This window comes from Hemitrygon akajei, chromosome 23, assembly GCF_048418815.1.
Source record: "Hemitrygon akajei chromosome 23, sHemAka1.3, whole genome shotgun sequence".
In the NCBI taxonomy this organism is placed as follows: domain Eukaryota; kingdom Metazoa; phylum Chordata; class Chondrichthyes; order Myliobatiformes; family Dasyatidae; genus Hemitrygon; species Hemitrygon akajei.
In genome coordinates, this window is record NC_133146.1 from 14,444,916 (window position 1) to 14,472,794 (window position 27,879).

Below are 27,879 nucleotides of genomic sequence, written 5' to 3' on the forward strand. Positions count from 1 at the left end.
GTTAAAGGGTCACACACATTGTGGGCTGAAGGGCCTGTACTGTTCTATGTTCTAATCACATCAGAGGCGATGGGAAGGGCTGCAGAGGTTTGCCAGGGCACTGCCCGGATTAGAGGGCATGTGCTACAAGGAGCGGTTGAACAAACTTGGGTTGTTTTCTCTGGAGTGTCAGAAACTGAGCGGAGACCTGATAGAAGTTTATAGGATTACGAGCGGCGTAGAGACAGTACACAGCTGGCATCCTTTTCCCCCGGTTGAAATGTTTAATACCAGAGGGTGTGCATTTAAGGAAAGAGGGGGAAAGTTCAAAAGGAGATGTGCAGAGGAAGTTATTTTAGACAGAGTGGTGGATGCCTGGAATGCCAGGAGTGGTGCTGGATGGATATAAGTATTTAAGAGTCTCTCAGATAGGCAGATGTATGTGCAGAGAATGATAGGATATGGGTGTTGTGTAGGTCGAAGAAGTTATTTGAGTTATGTATTTAATTACTAGTCTAATCAGCTTGGCACAACATTGTGGCTGGATGGTTGGGGTCTTTGGTGATAGATGCCATTGCTTAATGATAGCACTCCATACAAGTGTGCTCAGCAGTGGGGAGGCTTTGCCTGTGATGGACTGGGCTCTATCCACCACTTTCTGTAGAGTTTTCCATTCCTGGACATTGGTGTTTCCATACCAGCCTGTGATGCAACCAGTTAGGATACTCTCCAAGGTGTGTCAAAGTTTTATGTGACATGTTGAACCTACTCAAACTTCAAAGAAAGCAGAAGTTGCTTTTCTGCCTTCTTTGGAGTAGCACTTCCTTCCCGTTCCCAGAACAGAACCTCCGATATGATAGCACCAAGGAATTCAAAGTTACGTATCCTCTCCATATCGAGGCCTTCTGGTGGCCAGGGTCGACCTTGGTTGTTGACTCTACATGATACGCAAGCCAGGCCAGTACAATATGGAGAGCAAGCTCCCCCTCTCCACACCGGCGAGGAATCCAAAGGAACGGCAGAATGGCAGTTTGGTATCAGCAGCATCGCAGGAGTTGCCAGTCACCATTGAACTCAACGTGGGACTGCCTGAAGGACTCAAGCTCTGGAGTTTTCCTCGGGGGTTACTTCTGAAGCCTTCCCCATGAGTGGGTGTTTCCACAAAGAAATGGAGGTTTGAGGTCAGAGTTTTCCATCTCCTAGATGAGCTGCCAACCACGGCTGACGAGCCCCATCTGACTGAGGTGAGTGGGTTTAAGGCACCAGTAACCCACCTTTGCTCCTTTGCCTGTCAGTAGAAACAGTTCCACCAGGTTTAGTAGCCAAGCCACATGTGAAGGCCAGGAGCTGGACTTGGTTGTCAGAGGTAATTTGAAGTGCTAACCATTGGGAGCTTATCCTCACTACCAACTCATGCTATGACAACCCCCATTTATATCCAATATTATATTTCCTATGATATTACTGGGCTAATTGTGAATTGACTGAGCAACACATACAAAATGCTGGAAAAACTCAACGTCATACAATATCTAAGAAGGGGAATAAACAGTCGATGATTTGGGCCAAGACCTTTCATCAGACCACAGAATGTGTGTGTGAATTGTCTGCCATCTTTTGGGGACAGTTTTTATTTGGGTACCATTTATAAATTGTTGGAATGTTTGATTCATTGTCAAGGGCAGCATCCTAGAATGGGAGGTGTGGGGCTTATATGGAACCAATGCATCACCTATCCTCAGTGGTTTGAAGATGACTGCATGCCCATTGACCCACTGACCAAATTCTGGTCAGTTAGAGGTTAACTGGAAGTTTGTGAAGGTCAAAGTCATTCAGAGGCTAGTAAGACCACAAGACATAGGAGCAGAATTAGGCCATTCAGCCCATCAAGTCTACACCATCATGGATGATTCATTATCCCTCTCAACCTTTAATTGGTGTCATCTACGTAGAACACAGAACCAGTATGTCCAAGTAGATAAGCCATAGAACATTGAACATAGAATGGTCCAGGACTTTTCAACACGTACAAACAAGCTGGAGGACCTCAGCAGGTCGGGCAGCATCCAAACGTTGACTGCTCCTTTCAACGGATGCTGCCCAACCTGCTGAGTTCATCCAGCTTGTTTGTACGTGTTGATTTGACCACAGCATCTGCAGTGTACTTTGTATTTACTAGTCCAGGACCTTTGGCCTGTACTGTGCGGTACCTACTCTAAAATCAGCCTAACCTTTCCTCCCACACAGCCCTCCATTTTTCTGCATCCATCTGTCTATCCAAGAGTCTCTCAAATGTCTCTAATGTTTCCACATCTACTACCATCCCTGCAACGCATTCTACACACTCACCAGTCTCATCCTAACGAAGACGTACCTCTGACACCACCCCCCCCATACTTTCCTCCAATCATCTTAAAATTAAGCCTGCTCAAGTAACAAGGGATTTTATTTTTTCCCTAAATTGATCTTGATCTCTGTTGCTTTATTATTCTTTCGAGATACCACCTGACACAGGGCTTTGACGATATATTGATTCCAGGAAGTGAGGCTTATTGGAATATTGGCTGTCCAATCCGAATGAATTACAGGAAATGTCAATATTGTAACCCAGTACAGTGTTGGTTTCCCTTGGGAGCTTCTGCTCATTACTGGGGATTGGAAAGCATTCCACATTTTCCTTTAGGGACGCCTCACTGCACACAGAGAGAAACTGAAAGGAAATTCAGGTTTCCCAAGTCCAGAGCAATAGACGCACACTGTTATTACTTGGGAAATGTACGACACGTTTCGAGGAAAGCCAGCAGTTGTTAATCACAATCTCAATAAAGAGACTGATGAAGGCTCTCAGCCCAAAACCTTGACTGTTTATTCCTCTCCATAGATGCTGAGTTCCACCACCATTTTGTGTGTGTGTTAATCAGTTAGGATAGGGTTGCACTTCAGAAGGATGGACCAGGATAGAACATACACAGTGAACCGTAGGGCATTGACGTGTGTGGTAGAACAAAGGGATCTGGGAATACAGGTCCATAATCACATCAAGTCAAGTCAAATCAAGTCATTTTCTATTGTCATTTCGACCATAACTGCTGGTACAGTGCATGGTAAAAATGAGACAACATTTTTCAGGACCATGATGTTACATGACAGTACAAAAACTAGACTGAACTACGTAAAAAACAACACAGAAAAATAAACAACTACACTAGACTACAGACCTACCCAGGACTGCATGAAGTGCACAGAACAGTACAGGCATCACAATAAATAATAAACAGGACAATAGGGCAGTAAGGTGTCAGTCCAGGCTCTGGGTATTGAGGAGTCTGATAGCTTGGGGGAAGAAACTGTTACATAGTCTGGTTGTGAGAACCTGAATGCTTCGGAGCCTTTTCCCAGACGGCAGCAGGGAGAAGAGTTTGTATGAGGGGTGCGTGGGGTCCTTCATAATGCTGTTTGCTTCGTGGATGCAGCGTATAGTGTAAATGTCCGTAATGGCGGGAAAAGAAACCCCCAGTGATCTTCTCAGCTGACCTCACTATCCGCTGCAGGGACTTGCGATCCGAGGTGGTGCGATTTCCGAACCAGGCAGTGATGCAGCTGGTCGGGGTGCTCTCATGAAAGTGCCATCACTAGCCCACCAAAGACAGATGCAGGACGGTGCCAGGAAAGGGCCAGTAACATGATGCAGGATCCCACCCACCTGCTCATGGACTGTTTGTCCCTCTTCCTTCAGGAAGGAGGCTACGTAGCATCCACGTTAGGACACCAGACCCAAAAACAGTTACTTTTCCCGAGCAGTAAGGCCAGCGAGTGCCTCCACCCGCTAACCCGCCACTACTTTATCATTACCTGTCAGAGTCACCTTCTGTATGGGAACTCCTGTGCCCAGTGTCACTTTATAGACGTAAATTGATTGTAGGGCGATAAGTTATCTTATGTATTTGTGTTTTTAGTGTTATTGTGTTGCTTATTTTATGCTGCATCGGATCTGGAGTAACAATTATTTCGTTCTCCTTTATACTGATGTACAGGAAATGACGTTAAATAACCCTGACTCTTCCTTTCCCCAGGATGTTGAGGAATAATCGCATCCGCTGTATCCACAACGACAGCTTCATCGGACTGACCGCTGTTCGCCTCCTCTCACTGTACGACAACCAGATCGCCACCATCACGCCAGCTGCCTTCGATACTCTGCATTCACTCTCCACCCTGTGAGTACACCCTCCTCACCTTCGTACTTCCCGCCTTGATGTCTCGATACAATGCTTTCCACGATTGCATTCTCCAAATCTTCATTGTAGCATTCAATATCGAAAGGACTGGGTAGAGTGGATGTGGAGGGGACATTTTCAATAATGGGTGAACCTAGAACCAGAGGGCACACCCTCAGACCAGAGGGACGTCCAGTTAGAACAGAGGTGAGAAAGAATTTCTTTAGCCAGAGGGTGGTGACTCTGTGGAATTCATTGGCACAGACGGCTGTGCAGGCCAGATCATTGGGTATATTTAAAGCAGAGATAGGTTCTTGTTTAATCAGGGCGTCAAAGCTTATGGGGAGAAAGTAGCAGACTGGGGAGGATAATCAGATAATAAATGAAAATACATGAAAAGGGTCTGGAATGCTTTAAAGTCAAAATTTAAAAAAAACAAAAATGATCAAATATCACTGCCTTTTGAATGAACATCCACCAGCCCAAATGGATAACGCACAACTGATGCTAATTAGAAGCTGTCTGCTCTGAGCACAATGTAGTGTCTAACGACCACAAAAGTGCATGTGACTGGCACTAGTTAGAAACTTCTTGGCAACAGTCTCCTATCCCAGTTAAGCAGCATAGAATCCCGAATAAATGAAGGGAATCCCAGCTATATTCTTGATCATACCGGTGCCCAAGAACCTACCTCAATGACTATTGTCCAGAGACACTGGATGAAGCGTTTTGAGAGGCTGGTGCTGAAGCATATCAGCTCCTGTCTGAGTGGTGACTTGCACCCGCTCCAATTTGTCTACCAGAGCAACAGGTCCACAGCAGATGCCATCTCATTGGCTCTTCACACAACCCTGGAACATCTGGACAGCAAAGATACATGCATTAGGATGCTCTTTATCGACTACAGCTCAGCATTTAACACCATCATCCCCTCAGAACTAAACAATAAACACCAGGATCTGGGCCTCTTATTCAGTTACGCCTCTTATACATCCTTACACAATTGAATCCTGGGTTTACTCACTTACAGACCCCAGTTAGTTCAGATTGGCAAAAACATCTCCTCCACAGTCTCCGTCAGCACAGGAGCATCACAGGGATGTGTTCTTAGCCCCTGCTCTACTCACTTTACACCTATGACTGTGTGGCTAATTACGTCTCCAACACCGTATACACATTTGCTGATGACACCACTGTTGCGGGCTGAATCAAAGAGGGGTGATGAATCAGCATACAGGAGGGGGACTGAAAATTTGGCAGAGTGGTGTCATAACAACCTCCCGCTCAATGTCAGTAAGATCAAGGAACTAATTGTGGACTTCAGCAGATGGAAACCGGAGGTCCATAAGCCAGTAATCATCGGAGGATCAGAGGTGGAGAGTGTCATTAACTTTAAATTCCTGGGTGTCACCATCTCAGAGGACCTGCCCTGGATCCATCGTACAAATGTAATTGCGAAGAAAGCACGACAGCGCCTCTACTTCCTCAGAAGTCCGCGGACATTCGGCATATCATCGAAAACTTTGGCAAACTTCTATGGATGTGAGGTGGAGAGTGTGTCGACTGGTTGCCTTACAGCCTGGTATGGGAAAACCAATGCCTTGGAGCGGAAAATCCTAAAAAGGGAGTAAATCGCGATTTAAATCTCTCCCGACCATTGAGTGCATCTACGTGAAACATTGCCATGGAAAAGCAGCATCCATCAAAGATCCTCACCAGCCAGGCCATGCTCTTTGTCGCTGCCATCAGGCAGAAGGTACAGGAGCCTCAGGACTCGCACCACCAGGTTCAAGAACAGTTCCTACCCCTCAACCATCAGGCTCTCGAACAAAAGAGATGACTGCACTCAATCTGTTTCTGATGTTCCCACATCTGATGGTCTCACTTTAAGGACTCTACCTTGCTACTTCACGCTCTTGGTATTTATCGCTATTTATTCATGTTTCCATTTGCACAGTTTGTTGTTCATTGATCTCATTTACAGTTACTGCTCTGTACATTTGCTAAGTATGCCAGCAGGAATAAGAATGTCATGGCTATATGTGGTGACGTGCATGTACTCTGATAATAAATTTTACTTTGAACTTTGGATTAATTTTGATTCTTTAAGAGTTGTCCCAAATAAGCAACTGCCTCAATTAACCAATGGGCCGTTTAGCTGGAAACCACTGTATATCCAAGAACATTGGAGGAAGTGAATGTTGGAAATAAGGCAGCCAGTATGTATACAGGAAGCTCCTTGAAGGTGCCATATGGTAGCAACAGATGATCAGGTGAGGGTGCATGTTAAAATATACAGGAAGAGATTTCTCCATTTTTAGAATGAGGTCTTATATAGAAGATAGAACCCAGAAAACTTATAGCACAATACAGGCCCTTCGGCCCACAAAGCTGTGCCAAACTTGTCCTTACCTTAGAAATTACCTAGGGTTACCCATAGCCCTCTACTTTTCTGAGCTCCATGTACCTGTTCAGGAGTCTCTTAAAAGACCCTATCGTATCCGCCTCCACTACCGTCACCAGCAGCCCATTCCACGCACTCACCACTCTCTGCATTAAAAAAAAACTTACTATTGACATCTCCTCCGTACCTACTTCCAAGCACCTTAAAACTGTACCCTCTCGTACTAACCATTTCAGTCCTGGAAAAAAGCCTCTGACTATCCACATGATCAATGCCTCTCATCATCTTATACACATCTATCAGGTCACCTCTCATCCTCCGTCGCTCCAAGGAAAAAAGGCAGAATTCTCTCACCCTGTTCTCATTAGGCATGCTCCCCAATCCAGGCAACATCCTTGTAAATCTCCTCTGCACCCTTTCTATGGTTTCCAAATCCTTCCTATAGTGAGGCGACCAGAATTGAGCACAGTACTCCAAGTGGGGTCTGACCAGGGTCCCATATAGCTGCAACATTACCTCTCGGCCAATGCACCATATGCTTTCTTAACCACAAATTCAACCTGTGCAGCAGCTTTGAGTGTCCTATGGACTCAGACCCCAAGATCCCTCTGATCCTCCACATATCCACAGGTAGCAAGTTAGACTAAAACCATACTCCATAATCCAGATGCAAACTCGCCAAGGCGCTATACAACTGCAATAAAGTACAAAGGAGGTGGTAGAAGAACCACAGAGTTCATGAGCACCGTCAAAAGTCAAAGTAAAATTTATTATTAAAGTGCGTAAATGTTACCATTCGCTACCTTGAGATTGTCTGTCTTGCAGACATTCACTGAAAATGGTGACGCAGATGTAGAAGGTATTTGGCACGTTGGCCTTCATAAGTCAAGGCACTGAGAAAAGGTGTTGGAAAATTATATTACAGTTATATAAAATGTTGGTGAAGCCACACTTAAAGAATTGTGTACCATTCCTGACACCCTGTTATAGAAAGGATGATGCTTGTCCTGTGGGGTCGTGCTTTATTCTGATTGTCAAAAGTTGCTTCCATTGTGATTGGTCAGTTTAGAAGCTGCAGCTGCTTTTCCCCATTGGATAGCTGCCTGGTGTTCAGTTACCGGAATATCCTGGGGATACAGAATAGCACGTGGAAGGGGCTTGCTCTCTTTGTCCTCTGTTTAAGATATGACTTTTGGGAAGGTATGCTCTCTGCGCACTTTAAACCAAGTACGTTTGTTGAATATTCAGCTTTGTAGTGTCTGCAACTTGGGGAACATGAATGATTGGTCAAATTTTTACTGTTTGTAAATAAATAATTAATATACCTCTTTGCAGAGAATGTTTTATCACTTGCCAGACCCACAAACCTAATTGAACATTATAATGCTACAGAAGTGTTTTAGGAGGGCATTGGAAAACTCAAATGTATTAAGGGTAAAATGGTGTTAAATGAAAATGCCACACTCAAGTTTTACAAAGCCCATCCGGTTCCTTACACCATCTGTGATAAAATAGCCAGTGAGCTAGATTGCACGGAGGCTGAAGGAATTTTTTCTAAGATTGAGTGGAGCCCATGGACAATGCCACTGGTCCCAGTAGCCAAGAAGAATGGGTCTGCCAGGATCTATGGTGATTTTAAGGTCACCGTAAACCCAATGCTGAAAGTAGATCAATATCCTCTGCCCAGGATAGGGGACATCTTTGCAAACCTTTCTGAAGAGAAACACTTCAGCAAAGTGGCCTACCTACAGATGGAGACAGAAGAAGAGCCCAAACACTCATATAGGAGTGCAGCTGCACTCTGGCAGAAAACTCTAGACCAGGTGCTGCAAGGTTGTTCAGACACTCATGTTACCTGGATGACATCATTGTTACCAGTAAAGATGACAAGGAACATCTCCAAAATCTCAAGACAGTGTTGAAAAGATTAGAAGATTGTTGCACAACACAACAATTGTTAATCCATTACGCCAAGCTTCACTCGCTGTGGTCACACCATTGACGCACAAGATTTATACAAGTGCGCTGAGAAAATTCAAGCAGTGGCCGATGCCCCAAAGCCAAAGGATGTGTCAGAGCTGCAGTCCTTTTTAGGATTTGTCAGTCACTAGAACAGGTTCTGGCCAACCCTGGCAACTGTGCTTCACCCCTCGAACTTTTACTACAGACCGAAAAGTAATAGCGCTGGACAAAACAATGTGAGGTAGCTTTCTAAAAGGCAAAGAAAATGGTTACGTCAGACTATACTCAGGCATTGCGTCTAGTGAAACTTGCACGTGAAGCCTCAGTTTATGGTACAGGTGCAGTCATGTTACGAGTGATGGAAGTGAATGCTCTGTAGCCTTTGCATCACATTCCTTTACTTTTTTTATTTTGTGTGCCACTCTCTGCCAGAGCCTTGGCGACCACTTTTTTTTTCAAGTGGTTGTCTTGGAGGAAAGATTCTGTGAGTGGTCCCCCACGTCCTTCTCACAGCGCAGTGTTTTTTTTTTTTACGAGGCCGAGTTGCGAGCTCGACACTCAACCCGGCCTGGATGGAAAGCGTGCCCGGGAGCGGCCCGGACTGGATTTGAACTCGGGAACCTTCGCTCCGGAGTCCGGCGCTGATGTCACTGCGCCACCAGCCGGCATTCCCTTACTGCTGCAGCCAAAACTTCTGCACAGATTGACAGAGAGGCCTTGAGTTTGATTTGGGGTGTAAGTATTTCATCCAGTGGGAGAGAGCTTGCCCTCATTACAGATCATCAACCACGGGTGTCCATTTTCAGTCCACAGAAGGGTGTTCCACTAACAGCAGCAGCAGGAATGTAGAGATGGGCTCTGCTTCTTGTAGAGCAGAATTACAAGACTGAATCAAGAGCATGACTAATCATGGAAATGTTGATGCATTGTCCCATTTACCCATTGTAAAGGAAGAACCTGAAAAATTTGCAAAAGAGGACACTCCTCTTGAAAGCTGCCCTATTATGGCAGACATGAACCAAAGGGAAACCAGCAAAGACCCCACACTGCCTCAGGTCTACATGGCAATGTAAAATTGCTGGAATGTGCAGCAGAAATTCCAGTGCACCCATTTTTACAAGCGCCAGGATGAACTTGCCCTTGGATGGAGGTTGCCTTGTGCGGGGATTGAGTATTGTTGTAGCATCCAAACTGAGAGCTAAAGTCTTGGAGGAGTGACGTGCCAGTCATCTAGGCGTGGTCTAAATGAAAGTGTTGCCTTGGAGTTTTATCTGGTAAGCAGCAGATCAAGCAGCTTGCTATACACTGTTCTGGATGCCAACGTGTCCAGAAGATGCCAACATCAACACCTTGCCATCCCTGGGAATGGCCTGCATTGCCATTGCAGGGGATTCACGTAGATTTTGCTGGACCATTTATAGGTGCAAATTTTTTCCTAGTAGTGGATGCAGCTACAAAGTGGCCGGAAGTGTCCCCAGCAGCCTCCGATACAGCCTCACACACTGTTGATAAGCCTCTTCAAGGACTGGTGTTCACAACATTTAGTCAGTGACAATGGACCACAGGTTGTTGTGGAACATCTGTAAATGAATAGCACAAGACATATTACATCCGTACTGTATCATCCAGCTACAAATGGCTTGTTGGAAAGGTTTGTCCAGAGTCCAAAGAACACACTGCGAGCAATGTCAGCAGAACACACTATATTAACAGCGAATCAGAACATCACCCACTTCCTCCTTGCACATTGCAATCCAGCACACTCCACAACCAACAACTCTCCAGCTCTGCTGTTCCTGGGCTGTCCCTTGCACTCGCGCTTGGATCTCCTCAAACCCAATCTCAAAATGAGTGTGCAGGACAAAGAGCTGAGGCAAAATGAGGTCAAACAAGAGGGTTCGATGCTTCACTCCTGGACAAGCAGTCTTGCAAGGGACTGAGATGATCAAAAGGGCTTGTCCAGAGCTGTCAGAACCACTTCCTGCAGTCCTAGAGTCAATTCTGATAACCACCACAGAAGATGTCCCAGAACCTGAAATTAAGTCTCACCCGCCAAGCAGAGTGATCCCCCTCGTCAGGGAAGACATTATCCATCAACGTTAAGAAATCCCTCACAGCGATTAAATATTTAGGCTTAAATGGGATAATTTTAAATTCACTATGCTGCGGATGTCAGTATAGTTGTTGTTTCAGTAATATTGTAAATATATTTGATTACATAATTCATTACGGGTTGAATGTAAAGGTACGTGAGTGGCAAACGTCATTACGCCACTATGTCATAAGTGTGCGCCTCACTTAAAGTAAAAACTAAACGTACATGTTCTCCTGGGCTCCCATCTTTTTCTTCCAGTTAGTTTTACGTATTGGAGTTATAAAAGATAACAGCTGTTTGAGGCAGTGTGAAGCGCAGACAGAGTGCATGGAGAGGAGGCTGGTTTCTGTGATGTGCTCAGCTGTGTCCAAACTCCCTGTAGTTTCTCCTCATCACAGGTAGAGCAGCTGCCGTGCCAAGTCATGATGTATCAGACAGCATGCTGTCTGTGGTGGTTCTGTAAAAATCAGTGAGAATCAACATGTTGAATTTCCCTAGTCTTCTAAGGAAATAGAGGGTTCTTGACAACAGCTTTTTGGACTGAGGAATGAAAGGTTTGGAATGATCGAGAGTCATTTGATGGCTCTGGGCCTGTACTCACTAGAGTCTAAAAAAATGAAGGGGGGGAGAGAATCTTATCAAAACTGTCAAATATCGAAAGGCCTAGAGAGAGTGAACATGGAGAGGATGTGTCCTATATTGAGGCAGTTTAGTATAGTAGGCAGCCGTCGATCCCAGGGGACCATGGGTTTGTGCCTCTGGTGGACTGTGCCCTCTTCAGGGCGCGAGCCTGGGTGGGAAGATTTGAAGAACCGGCTGTTGCCCATGCAGCGGGCTCCCCCTCTCCACGTCACTGATGTAGTCCAATGGTTATGGGAGAAGAAGAATGAAGTTGACAGGGAAAATGTATCAGCCATGACTTGATACAAGTGGAGCAGGCTTGATGGGCTGAATGGCCTAATTTTGCTCCCACTATTGGAATGTTTACATCGAGGAACGTGAACCTCTCGGCCATCTCTACCTCAACACTAGTGACACATACATCCACATTTGGACATGGACAATCCAGCTCAGATGAAGACTTTTGCCCCAATGGTCATGTTTAATCTCCAGACCAACAATCCAGCTGTATGGATGACTTGATTTCGAATCCCTCCACATTACCGTGACATTGAAACTCAAGTTACAATTGTAAGGGCTGCAGAGGGTTGCAAACCAAGCCAGCTCCATCACTGGCCTGGCCTCCCCAACGTTGAGGACATCTTCAAAAGGCAGTGCCTCAGAAAAGGTGGCATCCATTACCAAGGACCCTCATCACCCAGGATGTGCTCTCTTCCTATTACTACCATCAGGGAGGAGGTACACGAGCCTAAAGACACACACTCAATGTTTTAGGAACAGCTTCTTCCCCTCCTCAATTAGATTTCTGAACAGGTGACACTTCACCTGCGAGACCGTTGGGGTCATCTATTGTATCTGGTGCTCCTAGTGTGGCCTCTTGTATAATCGGTGAGACCAGAAAACTGCTTCGCTGAGCACCTACGCTCCATCCGTCAGAAAAAGCAGGATCTCCGTGGCCACCCATTTTAATTCCACTTCCCATTCCCTTTCCAACATGTCCATTCATAACTTCCTCTACTCTGTTTTCCTCCCCTCCCTTCTAACTCAGACTCCCCATCTTTTTTTCCCCTCCAGTCCTGCTGAAGGGTTTCAGCCGAAACGTCGACTTTTCCATAGATGCTGCCTGGCCTGCTGAGTCCCTCCAGCATCTTGTGTGTGCGTGCACTTGGATTTCCAGCAGCTTCAGATTTTCTCTTGTCAATGATAGCAAACCTGATTCTGATCTGGAATTTAGAAAATCAAATGCGCAGAGGAACAAAGACCACAAAAGCTCCAAATGTTCCAAAAACCTGTTCCAAAATCCCCAGAAGGATTGTGATCAGCTATCCTTCCCATTGCAATCTCTGTGTGGTCCCCTGCCCAACAATGTGGGTGCCCATGGAGTTACAATATTACAGCACAGTACAGGCCCCTCAGCCCATGTTGTACCAATCATTTAACCTACTCCAAGATCAATCCAACCCTTTCCCTCCCAAATAGCTCTTTATCTTTCTATCACCATTTGCCTATCTTGTCAGGAAATGCTTGCGGTAAATGCTGAGCAGCGGTGATGATCTAGAGGTGACCAGTCACTTTATCAATAAACTGCAAAATAACGAGTTGCAAGGGGCCACGAAACAAGATACTTACCAGGACAAGACAAAAACATAACTCAAGGCTAGGAGTAACCGGTTGAAGCTGATCAGATCGATGGAGGAGCAAAGACTGTGGATGAGAGTGTAGGACCATGGGGCGCTGAAGGACTGGAAGGGGCCCCAAGAGACCAGAAGGTTTGAGGAATTGGACTGGCCACATTGAGGGCAGGCAATAAAAAACTGACATACATCTGTGATCATGGTGGGCTACCAGAACTGGCATCACAGAAAATTCAGGGTCCTCGTTGGCTGGAGAGGTGTGAGGAATGGATCCGCTGGAGGGCCTCAGAGTGCCCAGTCGTCGGCATGTATATATAGTTGTTAGGTGTGTCAGCCAGAGCAGGATCGTGCTGTAGGGTCTGGCACATTTGGTTCTCAAAGCCCCAGATGATCGGGATGAAAATCTGGGAAGATGGAATGTTAGGCCAAGGGTCAATCTCTGTTACTGTGGGGTCAAACTTTCATGACTGGTCGTCCGCCCTAGTAGCTGAGACGGTGAAGTCAAATTACTCAAAGAAGACGCCTCAGTGAGCCTGATATGGGTTGCATTGGTGGGTTTGCTGAATGGATGAGGTTCTGACGGTCAGTCCAGATCAGGGAGAGCTCGGTGCTCCCCATCAGTCAAGTTCTCCATTCCTCAAAGGCCCATTTAATAACGAGTAGCTCCCTGTCTCCTATTTCATGATGGCACCCTGTAGAGTTGGACTTGTGCAAAAAGGCGGCACAAGGGCGTGCCTTCTTGTCTGGTCCTCGCTGGAAGAGGATGGTCTGTACCACACAGGGTCCAGAGGGGTTTGGATGGCAGAGAATGGGAACGGTGGTAGACAAGCACAGTGAAACTTTAAAAATACAACTGCCGATGCTGTGGATCAAAGAATACGTACACAACGCTGGAAGAACTCGGCAGGTCAGGCAGCGTCCGTGAGAAAAGAGTAGCCAACGTTTCGGGCCGAGACCCTTCATCAGAAATGGGTCCTGATGAATTCCTGATGAAGGGTCTCGGCCCGAAACGTTGGCTACTCTTTTCTCACGGATGCTGCCTGACCTGCTGAGTTCTTCCAGCGTTGTGTACGTACAGTGAAACTTTGTGGCATGTCTTGGAGGATCTCATGAAGGCTGGACTGTTGGAAAATCTGAGAGATTTGAACACTGCCATCCAGTCATCCCCCTGGCAGACATAAATCAGGCAGTTACACGCTCCATAGACTGAGTTTTGTGAAGATCTGGGCCCCGTGGAGTTTCAAATACACTGTCCATCAAGGGGAGAGGGTATTTACCGTAGATTCCGGATTTTAAGCCGCTACTTTTTTCCCACATTTTGAACAGCTTTGAACTTTGCGGCCAATAATCCGAAGCGGCTAATGCATGGTTTTTTTCATGCCGCCTCGTAAACATTTTGCCTCGTAAACATTTTGCCTCGTAACAGTAGACCAATAAAATTGATGAGTAGTTCACAGAGGTCCAATGAAATTGTACGATAAATCAAGCGCACTTTCACAATTAAATTATTGTAAATCAGTCATTTGTACTCACCCTCATCAACATGGAAAACACTCGAAGCATTGTGCTACCTACCCTACTTAGTTTAAACTATATTTGTTTTCTGTACTACATCGCGGGATGCTATGACGACACACCCGGTTTCGCGGTGTCTTGTGGGAAAATGCTGTTTGCGATGAAACGGAAAGGAGGGGGGAGCGCATTACGCGAGCGGCTTTGGATCTGAGCGAACTCTGCTTTTAAATGCCGTTTGCGATGAAACGGAAAGGAGGGGGGAGCGCATTACGCGAGCGGCTTTGGATCTGAGCGAACTCTGCTTTTAAATGCCGTTTGCGATGAAACGGAAAGGAGGGGGGAGCGCATTACGCGAGCGGCTTTGGATCTGAGCGAACTCTGCTTTTAAGTTAAAGGTATCAATAACTTTTCCTGGTAGGCTGCAGTATATATATTTTTTACCAGTCGTTAGGAGATATTGGAATGTTGTTCAGTAAAGAAGTATACGCAACGTATATTTAAAAGTAGCCGCGTACGGGCACGGTTCAAAAAAAAGCATTTGCAATATGTATTTGTTTTTGTTACCATATGGATTTAATTAAAAGTTAAAAAAATCCTCACGTGTAATATCTTTCTGTGTAAATATTTCATATTACAACGTGGGACACCTGCGGCCGAAAATCCGGTGCGGCCTAAAATCCGGTGCGGCCTAAAATCCGGTGCGGCCTAAAATCCGGTGCGGCCTTTACAATTAAAAAAATGATTTTATTTCTAAAATTAGAGCCAGCGGCTTAAAATCAGGTGCGCTCTGTAGTCCGGAATCTACGGTAATAGTGATTTTGTTGAGTCCACGGTAGTCTATGCAGGAACAGAGACCCCCATCTTTCTTTTTGACAAAGAAGAATCCCGCACTGGCGGGGAATGAAGCAGTGTTGTCACACTTTGGTGATGTCATTCACGGCCTGGGTCTCGGGAGGGGAAAAAGAGGACAGATTAACTTGGGGAGGGGTGATGCCTGGGACCAGGTCAATCGCGCAGTGTGTAATCTGTTTAGTGGCACAGTGCTGGCTTCCCTTTACCGAAGGCGGTGGCTAAGTCATCGTATTCCAGTGGGTGTATGGGGAGTCCGTCTCTACAGATTTTTGGGGCAAAGTCAGCAGCAGACCAGATGACCAGGCGAAGTGAGGGTCGTGAGTGGAGACCTAGGGGTAACACAAAATGAGAGGAGTGTGGGGTGAGTCGACAAGGAGGAACTGGATGGACTTGCGGTGCTCTCCGATGATCACGTGCATAGGCCTTGTGCACACTCTGACCATTCCAGGCCCCGAGGGACATCTTAGTGCAGAAGGTGTGCGAGATAGACTCGGTAAGGAGTCCAAGTCCGGTCCAGAGAGTTGCTTGCTGCACCGGAATCCAGCAGAGCTTCCTGTGCACGTAGAGGGGTCAGAGTGTGGAGGAGGGCAGAGAGAGTGAGGCATGCTATGGTGCTGGAATGAGGGGAAGTGGGGAGCTTACTGGATAGAAGGCCCCCCCCCCGTCTCTATCTGTTGGTGCCACTTTTCCGGACGCAGTGGGCATTTGATATGTGGGTGATCAGCTGCACTGCAGTAATCATCCAAGTTGTTTCCCCACCAACATTCACACTCTCAGGAGTTTAACTGCACATGTTCTGCAGGCTTTGCTGATGAGGGTCCTGCAGGCTGAAATGGTTCTGCCTGGTAATCGGAAGGGTTTTCCCATCGGGTGAGCAGCTAAATGGCTTCGTACATATTGGCACCAAGAGAGAACTTGGGGAGTTAGGTAGAAAGCTACTGCAGAAATCTCTGGATTTCTGAGGGCAAGAGTAAGATGATTTGGCAGATGAATGTGTGGCGGAGGAACTATTGCAGGGGGCAGGACTTCAGATTTCTGGTTCATTAGTATCCCTTGTAGGGAAGGTATGACCTGTACTAAAGGGATGCGTTACTCCTGAACCCAACGGGACCAATGTCCTTGGGAGCAGGTCTGCTAGAGTGGTTGGGGAAGGTGTGAACTAATTTGGTGGGGGGGGGGGGGAATGGGAACTAGAGTGATAGGGCAGAGGTGGGGGGGGGGAACAGGTGGTATACAACTAGATGCATTGTGCCGTGAGACTGTCAGGAAGGACAAGCAGATGATAGGGCAAAATTGCAGTCAGAGGGATGAGTTGGGACAAGATTGAAATAGGCATCCGTTAGTCTTGAGAGACCATAGATTTGCGCTTTTGGAAGTTTCCAGGGTGCAGGCCTGTGGGAACATCTCAATGGATGGGCAAGTGAGTGTAGTTATTCCCTTTGTTCAAGAGTCTCAACCTGCCAGTTTGCCTTTAGGGAACCTGCACAAGGAACCTTTGCACCTATGATTTTTAAATGTTCTTCCCATTTTGAAAATAGCTGAAGTCTTTATTTCTCTGCTAAAGTGCATGACCATACCCTTGCCTATACTATATTTTATCTGGTACTCTTTTTCTGCCTATTCTCCCAATCTGTCCCACTCCTTCAGCAGACTCTCTGCTTCCTCAATACTCCCTGCTCCTCCACCCATCTTTGTATCGACTGCAAACTTGATACAAAGTTTGTCATCCATTTCTGTCATCCAAATCACTGAAATATAATGTGAAAGGAAGCAATACCAATATTGACCCCATGGGGGGCCATAAAACAAGAGAGAAGCAATATTTAACATGACAAGGACACCCCCCCCCCACATAAACAACTTACACCTGACATCCCCCGATACTTTCCTCCAATCACTTTAAAGTTTCTTCCCCATTTCAGGGTGGAAATGGCTAAAACAATTAGAGCTAAAACAAATTTAGAGCATCCAACTGCTTAATAACACAAGTCAATTGTTACCGGAGCGAGAGTGCCACTCTGGTCCTCACGTCTACCCCACCGTGCACTGGGAGTCTGATTGGTTAGCCCCTGACTTTTATCCCAGTTCCAAATTCTTCAGTCTTTCTACAATGTAACCTTTCCCCTCTTTAACTGCACTAATTTTGCCTACCAGACCTCTGGAATAAAGAATTCAGGCTCCTTCGGATGCGTGTCTTACAGACACACACACACACACACACACACACACACACACACACACACACACACACACACACACACACACACACACACACACACACACACACACACACACACACACACACACACACACACACACACACACACTAGAACTACAGATGATTCTTCAAACCACCCTGATACCAACACTTTGCAGCTGTTGGACAGCTGGCCCACACGTCTCTGACCTCCTGGCCAGTTGTACCGGAGAGTATTGTTGCTGAACTACGGGCAGTGCAGACTCTGTCCAGATCACAACTGTGCAATTCCAGGCATTCCACCACCAGCGAGGTTACCAGAGCGATCATTCGCCAGGGCAGGAAGAGGGAGGGGCCCCAGAAAGAAACTCAAACTACCTCCCTGGAGCCGCAGTGATTGTAAACAATCTTGGGCAAAGAGGTTTCAGAAATTACAACAGAGAGCTGGCTGGGGAAGAGTTCAGCCTGTAGGGATATGGAATTCAGACCATATTTTACACTACTGCTCTCCAAGGTCATTGCTTGCTTCAAACTGCCCAGCACTGGCTGTGTGTTGCGCAGGGCTTGTGAATGTACGCTTATTTTTTTGTTTTCTACCATCCTCTAGGCAAAATGTGTCACATGTACACTCTGTGGCCGCTTCGTTAGCTACAGGAAGTACCTAATAAAGTGGCCACTGAGTTCATGTTTATGGTTTTCTGCTGCTGTAGCCCATCCACTTCAAGTTTTGATGTGCTGTGTGTTCAGAGATGCTCTTCTGCACACCCCTGTTGTAATGCATGGCTGTTTGAGTTACTGTAACCCTCCTGTCAGCTTGACCTAGTCTGGCCATTCTCTACTGTCTTCTCTCAATAACAAGGGATTTGCGCTCACTGGCCACTCATAGTCATAGAGAAGTACAGCCCAGAAACAGGCCCTTCAGCCCATCTAGTCAATGCTGAAACCATTTAAACTACCTACTCCATTGACCTGCACTGGGCCCATGGCCCTCCATATCCCTACTATCCATGTACCATTCCAAACTTCTCTTAAACCTTGAAATCGAGCTGACGTGGACCACTTGTACTGGCAGATCATTCCACACTCTCATGACCCTTTAAGTGAAGACGTTATCCCTCATATTCCCCTTAAACATCTCACCTTTCACCCTTAACCCATGACCCCTATCTCTAGTCTTACCCAACCTCAGTGGAAAAAGTCTACTTGCATTTACCCTATCTAAACCACTCATTTTGTATACCTCTATCAAACCTCCTTTCAATCTTCTGCATTCTGAAGAATACAATCCTAACCTATTCTATCTTTCCATACAACTCAGGTCCTCCGGACCCAGCAATATCTTTGTAAATTTTCTCTGTACGCTTTCAACTGTGTTTACATCTTTCCTACAAGTAGGTGACTAAAGCTACACATCAATTTGGATGAAGCTCCAAATTAGGCCTCACAAAGTCTTGTACAACTTCAACATAACATTCCATCTCCTGTACTCAATGCATTGATTTATGAAGGCCAATGTGCCAAAGGCTTTCTTTACCACCCTTTATTTCTTTTGTTTCTCGCACCATCCTCTGTACACTCCAGAGAATATTGTGTGTGGAAAATCCTAGGAAATCAGCGACTTCGGAGATGGTCAAACCACCTCGTCTGTCACCAACAATCAATCCACAGATAAAGTCACTTCGATCGCATTTCTTCCCCATCTGATGTCCAGTTTGAACAACTAAACCTCTTGACCACGTCTGCATGCTTTTATGCATTGTTGTTGCTGCATGATTGGTTAATTAGATATTTTTTTATTAACAAGCAGGAGTACCAGTGTATCTGATAAATTAGCCACTGAATCTATATATACTGAGAGCAAAATCCTCAAAATGCCTTAATTGCTTTCATATTTCTATTGGCCTTTAGTAGGAACAGAATTAGGCCATTTAGCCTTTTGCATCTGGTTTGCCATTCCATCATTGCTAATTTCTCTCTCAATCCCATTTTCCTGCCTTCTCCCCGTAACCTTTAACACCCTTACTAATCAAGAATCTATCAACCTCTGCTTAATTATATCCAATGACTCGTCCTCCACAGCCGTCCACGGCAATAAATTCCACAGATTCATCACCCTCTGGCTATAAATATTCCTCCTCATCTCTGTTCTAAAGGGATGTCCTTGTAGTCTTAGTCTGTGCCCTCTGATCCAAGACTCCCCCACTACAGGAAACATCTTCTCCATGTCCACTCTGCCTAGACGTCTCAATATTCGATAGAAAGTGTTGTCTCAGGGACCTCATGAAAATGAGATTGGAGGACCATCCTGGGGTTGGGTGTGTGTACACATGTGATTATAGTTATTTTTTTAAAGCAACAGCAAAACAACCATATATCTACATATAGCTTGTTATGCTGCTGTGTTTTATTTTGTTGTGTTTTGTATTGTTGGGTATGCGATGTTGACACTGCAATGTGTGGCAACACGTCTCAGCCGCCCCAGCATATCCTTGGGTGTGTTGGTTGTTAACACAAATTTCACATTTTACTAACAAAGATTATCTACAGATGTTGGAAATCTAGAGTAATACACACAATATGCTGGAGGAACTCAGCATCTATGGAAAAGAATAAAGAGTCAACGTTATACACGTGACCCTTTAATCAGCAAATGCATTTTTTGTATGTTTCAATGTACATGTAATAAATGAACTTGAATCTGAAAATGACAGGTCATTACAGCATGCACTGATTATTGATATAAAGGAGGATTAAGCTGAGTGTTTGAACAGGAAAGAGAGTAAATGGATCCAATAGACAATAGGTGCAGGAGTAGGCCATTCGGTCCTTCGAGCCAGCACCACCATTCACTGTGATCATGGCTGATCATCCACAATCAGTACCCCGTTCCTGCCTTCTCCCCATATCCCTTGACTCCGCTATCTTTAAGAGCTCTATCTAACTCTTTCTTGAAAGCATCCAGAGAATTGGCCTCCACTGCCTTCTGAGGCAGAGCATTCCAAAGATCCACAACTCTCTGGGTGAAAAAGTTTTTCCTCAACTTCGTTTTAAATGGCCTACCCCTTATTCTTAAACTGTGGCCTCTGGTTCTGGACTCCCCCAACATCAGGAACATGTTTCCTGCCCCTAGCGTGTCCAATCCCTTAATAATCTTATATGTTTCAATCAGATCCCCTCTCATCCTTCTAAATTCCAGTGTATATAAGCCCAATCACTCCAATCTTTCAATATATGACAGTCCTGCCATCCCGGGAGTTAACCTCGTGAACCTACGCTGCACTCCCTCAATAGCAAGAATGTCCTTCCTCAAATTTGGAGACCAAAACTGCACACGATACTCCAGGTGCGGTCTCACCTGGGCCCTGTACAACTGCAGAAAGAGCTCTTTGCTCCTATACTCAACTCCCCTTGTTATGAAGGCCAACATGCCATTAGCTTTCTTCACTGCCTGCTGTACCTGCATGCTTACTTTCAGTGACTGATGAACAAGGACATCTAGATCTCATTGTACTTCCCCTTTTCCTAACTTGACACCATAATCTGCCTTCCTGTTCTTGCCACCAAAGTGGCTAACCTCACATTTATCCACATTAAACTGTATCTCCCATGCATCTGCCCACTCACCCAACCTGTCCAAGTCACCCTGTATTCTCATAACATCCTCCTCATATTTCACACTGCCACCCAGCTTTGTGTCATCTGCAAATTTGCTAATGTTACTTTTAATCCCTTCATCTAAATCATTAATGTATATTGTAAATAGCTGCGGTCCCAGCACCAAGCCTTGCGGTACCCCACTAGTCACTGCCTGCCATTCTGAAAGGGACCCGTTAATCCTTACTCTGTTTCCTGTCTGCCAACCAATTTTCTATCCATGTCAGTACCCTACCCCCAATACCATGCGCTCTAATTTTGCCCACTAATCTCCTATGTGGGACCTTATCAAAGCACAGCACAGAAACAACAAGATGGGGATCACAGACGACAGCTGCATTTGAATACTTGACATCAAAACACATTCTTAGGAAGAATGTACACCTGTGGAAACTGGCCGGGAACTGCGTCACTAACAGATACAATGCATTACAAACATGTACATCGGCACATGCTCTGTTTGCCCACAAGTAAAGACATACACCTAGCCTTGGGCTACACAGTCACGTGCACATCTCCTGCTGGTGTGCAACACACGTATCTTCTTCTCTTCGGTTCTCCATCGGAATCCGATGACCACGTCCACTCCTTTAACGGTGAGATCTTTGATGACTATACAGTCCTAACCTGGACCCACAAGCTCTATTGCAGGTGGGACATGTATATGTGGTAGTGGTGGTAGTGATGGCAACCATGGCTGCATTTCTCCTGGCTCTCTTCTGCTGTCTACTGGTTGTTCTTTCCATCTCCAGAATACGAACCCCGTCCCTACACAGCTGTCGTCAAGTGTTACGGTCAGTAGCAACATCCTCCAGGTCCTCAGGTCTGATCTTGCACTTCCTTAAAGCATTCTTCATCTGATCCTTATAGCGCTTCTTCGGCCCTCCAGCTGAGCGTCGACCATGATGTCGCTGGCTGTATAACACTCTGCGGGGTAGCCAACATGGGGGCATCCTTATCACGTGCCCCAGCCACTGCAGCTGACGCTGGGTGATCATGGCCTCAATAATTCTGCAGTTGGTCTTTACAAGTATTTCAGTGTGAGGCACCCACTCACGGCAGGTAATTCCCAGGATGCGCTGAAGGCAGCTTATGTGGAAGCGCTCCAAGGACTTGATGTAACTGCTGTAGGTTACCCAAGCTTCACAGCTATAAAGGAGGGTGGTGACACAGACCGCTAGGTATACAGTGACCTTTGTGGAGGGACGAAGGCTCCTGTTCTGAAAGACTCTACACCGAAGTCTCCCAAAGGCAGCTGATGCCTGTTTAATGCGGCTCTGGATGTCGTTGTCAATGCCGCTATCCTCAGAGAGAATGCTCCCCAGATATTTGAAAGATGGCACTACTGACAGCTTTTCATCACCAACAGTGACGGCAGGTAGGGTGGGTGGGACACTGGTACTCCACTGGCAAACCACATATATACAAGCACAAACACAGACCCACACACACTCATCTAAACGCAAACAAAAGCTCACAGGCCATACTGTCTACCCACACCACCCACACACATGCATGCACACGAACCAAAGATAGATAGATACTTTATTCTTCCCCATGGGGAAATTCAACTTTTTTTCCAATGTCCCATACACTTGTTGTAGCAAAACTAATTACATACAATACTTAACTCAGTAAAAAATATGATATGCATCTAAATCACTATCTCAAAAAGCATTAATAATAGCTTTTAAAAAGTTCTTAAGTCCTGGCGGTTGAATTGTAAAGCCTAATGGCATTGGAGAGTATTGACCTCTTCATCCTGTCTGAGGAGCATTGCATCGATAGTAACCTGTCGCTGAAACTGCTTCTCTGTTAAGCACTGATAAGCACTTACCCCAGAATACTTGGCAATTAACTTGCAAGTGGTTCAGTCACTATGCAAGGATATTATTATCATCAGTAAGCTGTTGATTGTAGTGAATGTTTGGCCTTTATATACTTATGAATCAGCTGATTGGTCGTCATTTCAGAAACTCAGGCAACTCTAGTTTGTGATTTCAGACTCTCATTTGTGACGTGGGGAGGAAATCTCGTCACTGATTGGTTGTGTGGCAGACTTCGCGCGTTGTGGTCTGAAATTTTGCCGGCATTGGTTCATAAATAGGGTCGAGGTCTATATGTTTACAGACTACAGCAAATATTAAGTCAGCCGAAGCATTCACAAGGATACATAAATCCCAACTGGCTGTAAAGCGGGATAACCAACTCTCCCTCATCTCGACCCATGAAGATTGAGAGGGGCATAGGTGAAAGTCAGAGCGCAAGCGAACACGCGGCGTGCAAGAGAATTCTCAGAAGCGTGGCTTTGCGTTGACAATTCTGTGAACAAACGCATAGACATCGATCCTGTTTAGGAGCTGACCCGGGCAGAATTCCAGGCCACGGCGCACGAAGTTCCCTGCCACGAGAAGATTTCCTCCCAACATCGCAACTGACTTTCCAAGATGACGATCAGTCAGCTGCTTGATAAGTGTATGAGGTTCAAGCGTTCGGAGGACACGCCACGACCGACCGTGTCTCCTCGCATGGTGATGAAACACTTGCAAGTAAACTGCCTAGAATGGAGCACAGCTCAGTCCAGCCATCGACCACCTGAGCTCTACACATCTGAATTATTTCCTCACAGAGCATAGCACAGTACAGGTACTTATTCCCACAAAGATCAAATTTAATGTCAGAGAAATGTATACAAGAAATATCCTGAAATGCTTTTTCTTCACAAACATCCACGAAAACAGAGAAGTGCCCCCAAAGAACGAACGGTAGTTAAACGTGAGAACCCCAAAGCCCCCCCCACCACCACCGCATGTAAGCGGCAGCGAGCAACGATCCCCCCTCTCCCCACCGTCAAAAAAAGCGCATTGGTACCGTCACCGAGCCCAAGCGTGTGCTAAGCGATAGCAAAGACACAGACCGAAGTTATCCGGAAAGTTTCGCATTTCAGCCAGAATTCGACAACCCACGGGTACTCTCTCTCCTTGGCAAGGGAGAGGGAGGTGTCCCCCATTTTCACAGCGAGCGGGAGACGTAACAACAACCCACTGGTTTACGGTGTTAAGAGTCCGTTTCGTAACTTTTCTCGAGCTCTGTGTCTGAAGATCACAAAGACCTCGGGGCTTCGGGCCCGCAGCAGAAGATTTTCCGGCCTCCCTGACGACACATGAGTCTCCCGCCACGACACCGACCCTCAATCCGCCCATTTCCAAAGCCCTGAGATCTGAGGCTCCCGAACACAATGGAGACTCTCAGAGCAAACCCTTGGCATGTTGAATAATGGCCAGTTGTGGAACTCTGAGAACGGGTCCCATTCCCGCAAAGAATCAAGGCCTGCGTGTAACTCCAGGTCAGGTCAGGGTCTTCAAAACAAACCCTGAAAGGGAAAAATAAAGATATTAAAGGTGGAAATAGAGCTGTTTCTGAAGATGCAAGAAAAGGAGTCTCCGTTAGGCGCCATCGTCCCTCCTAAGCTCATACTCTCCCACATAGGCCACCATTTTTCTATCATCTATCTGATAATCTCTTAAATGCCCCTGTTTCTGCCATATTGCATAAACTTGCACTCACGCTCTCAAACACAGAGCTGCAGACACACTCACACCTCATTATCTACAAGCAAAAGCACACAAAATCTCAGATAAATAAAGACTAGATGAGGTTAGTTTTATTTGTCACATGTACATTGAAACATACAGTGAAGAGCGCCCTTTGACCGAGACAGAGGATGTGCTGAGGCGCAGCCCAGAAGTGGCCCCGTGCTTCTGGCATACTCACATCTTACTGACCCTGACCCTTACATCTTCGGATTGTGAGATGAAACTGAGGAAGTCACAGGGAGAACGTACGAGCTCCCTCCAGGCAGCAGTGGGAACTGAACCCTGGTCGCTGGGGCTGTAAAGTGTTACGCCACCGGGTTGCACACAAAGTTTCCGCAAGTAGATATCCCAAAGAGGTTGAGTTTTATTTACTCAACAGTATACTTGTATGTTGAGCTTCAAATCTTCTGGTGTAAGCCTGCAGGTGTGTGAAATTGTTGCATTCTCTGAGAAGCAGGTACGCTACCTGGGCCTACTATCCAAAAGGAGCACTGTATTAAAGTAGACATACATACACACACGGATGACACAACTGAACACACACGGCCTTTGATGGGGACTGAACTGTACCCAGATGTTGTGCACTGAGTGATAACCCACTCCACTGATTCCAGAAACCTCCTCGCCAATTCCTTCAACTGTAACTGCCAACTGGCCTGGCTGGGAGAGTGGCTGAGGAAGAGGAAGATCGTGAGTGGAAACCCTCGCTGCCACAAGCCCGACTTCCTGAAGGAGATCCCGCTGCAGGATGTAGCTTACCAGGACTTCCGCTGTGATGAAGGTAACTTGGGGACACACACACACACACACACACACACACACACACACACACACACACACACACACACACACACACACACACACACACACTCACACACCACACTCACACACACACACACACACACACACACATACACACACACACTCACACACACCACACACACCACACACACACACCACACACACACACACACTCACACACACTCACACACACACACCACACACACACTCACACACACACCACACACACACACACACACTCACACACACACACCACACACACACACCCCACACACACACACACACCACACTCACACACACACACACACTCACACACACACCACACACACACACACTCACACACACTCACACACACACACCACACACACACCACACACACACACACACTCACACACACACACTCACACACCACACTCACACACACACACCACACACACACTCACACACACACACCACACACACACACACTCACACACACACCACACACACACACACACCCCACACACACACACCACACTCACACACACACACACACTCACACACACACTCACACACCACACTCACACACACACACACACACCACACACACACTCACACACACACACCACACACACACACACACTCACACACACACACACCACACACACACACACCCCACACACACACACACACACTCACACACACACACACCACACACACACACACTCACACACACACACCACACACACACACACACTCACACACACACACCACACACACACACACTCACACTCACACACACACACCACACACACACACACACACACACACACACACACACTCACACACACACACACACCACACACACACACACTCACACACACTCACACACACTCACACACACACACCACACACACACACCACACACACCACACACACACCACACACACACACTCACACACACTCACACACACTCACACACACACACTCACACACACACACCACACACACACACACTCACACACACACCACACTCACACACACACACCACACACACACCACACACACACTCACACACACACCACACACACACACACCACACACACACACACACACACACACACACACACACACACACACACACACACACACACACACACACACACACACACACACACACACACACACACACATTCTACATTCCGGATAAGCTCCAGATTCCATATCTGCACTCCCTTGTGTCTCCGAGACACCTGGCTGCTCTGATTTTGAATCCATGAACTGTTTCCTGCTCTTTTGTGTTCAGTGACGTGAAGGGTGTTGCAGTTGTGGAACAGAACTACGAGGCACTATCAAATGCACCCTGTGCAGAGAGAGCACAGTACGCCACTCCTGGGGCTTTGTGATTCACTGAAGCTTTTCCTGTACCAGCAGACACTGCAGGGCTCTTCAAACATCTCAACCACAGAGGCTTCATTCTCATTTAACTGTTTTTCAGTTAAGATATTCAGAAGCAAAAAAAAAATTCATTCTACATCGCACACTCCCAGGACAGGGACAGCACGGGTTAGATACAGAGTGAAGCTCCCTCTACACTGTCCCATCACACACTCCCAGGGCAGGGTCAATGGGGTGGAAGAGTGGTTGCTGGTGACATGATCTTTCTGGTCTGATTGCGTCACCGCCTGGTATGACACAGAGTCGGGAAAAAACTTCAAAGGCTTGAAAACTCGGCCAGCTCCATCATGGGCACTAGCCTCCCACCATTCAGGAAGTCTTCAACAGACACTGCCCCAAGAAGGCAGCATCTATCATTAAGGACCCTCACTATCCAGGACATGCCCTCTTCTCATTACCAGCATCATGGAGGAAGTACAGGAGCCGGAGATCCACACTGAATGATTTCGGAACGGTTTCTTCCCCTCTGCCATCAGATTTCAGATTGGACCATTAACACTAAATCATTATTTTGTTCCCTTTCTCCATTATTTATTTATTTATTTTTCTGTTTCAACTTGTAGCTCATAGCGATTTGTTTTATATCTTCAACTGTACAACGAATTTCGCGAGATGTGTTGGTGATGATAATCCTGACCCTGGTCTCTGGCGCAGGTTTGGAGGAGAGTGGTTGCGTGCCCTGCCCTCAGTGCCCCGCTGAGTGTACCTGCCTGGAGTCCGTCGTCCGCTGCAGCAACAAACACCTGAAATCCCTGCCCGGCGGCATCCCGAGGAACGTGACTGAGCTGTGAGTTGGGGGGCGTCGGGCAGGGTGGCGGCAGTCCCAACGCCTCTCGTACCCAGGATCCCGGTAACCAGTAATCAGAGCCACACATTCACCAGCCCCCCAGCGTCAGGCCAGAGTAACAGCTGAGC

General features: G+C 46.4%; 1 protein-coding gene across 3 annotated transcripts in view; it reads left to right on the forward strand.

Annotated features, from left to right (window-relative positions):
- Positions 1-27,879, forward strand: part of LOC140715178 (slit homolog 1 protein-like) — a 322,282-nt gene that overhangs the window by 180,769 nt on the left and 113,634 nt on the right. For all 3 annotated transcript variants that reach the window (XM_073026998.1, XM_073026997.1, XM_073026996.1), the window contains exons 20-22: positions 4,053-4,196; positions 25,341-25,507; positions 27,619-27,751. In XM_073026998.1, the coding sequence (XP_072883099.1) occupies positions 4,053-4,196; positions 25,341-25,507; positions 27,619-27,751 (444 nt within the window). The remainder of the gene's footprint in view (positions 1-4,052; positions 4,197-25,340; positions 25,508-27,618; positions 27,752-27,879) is intronic.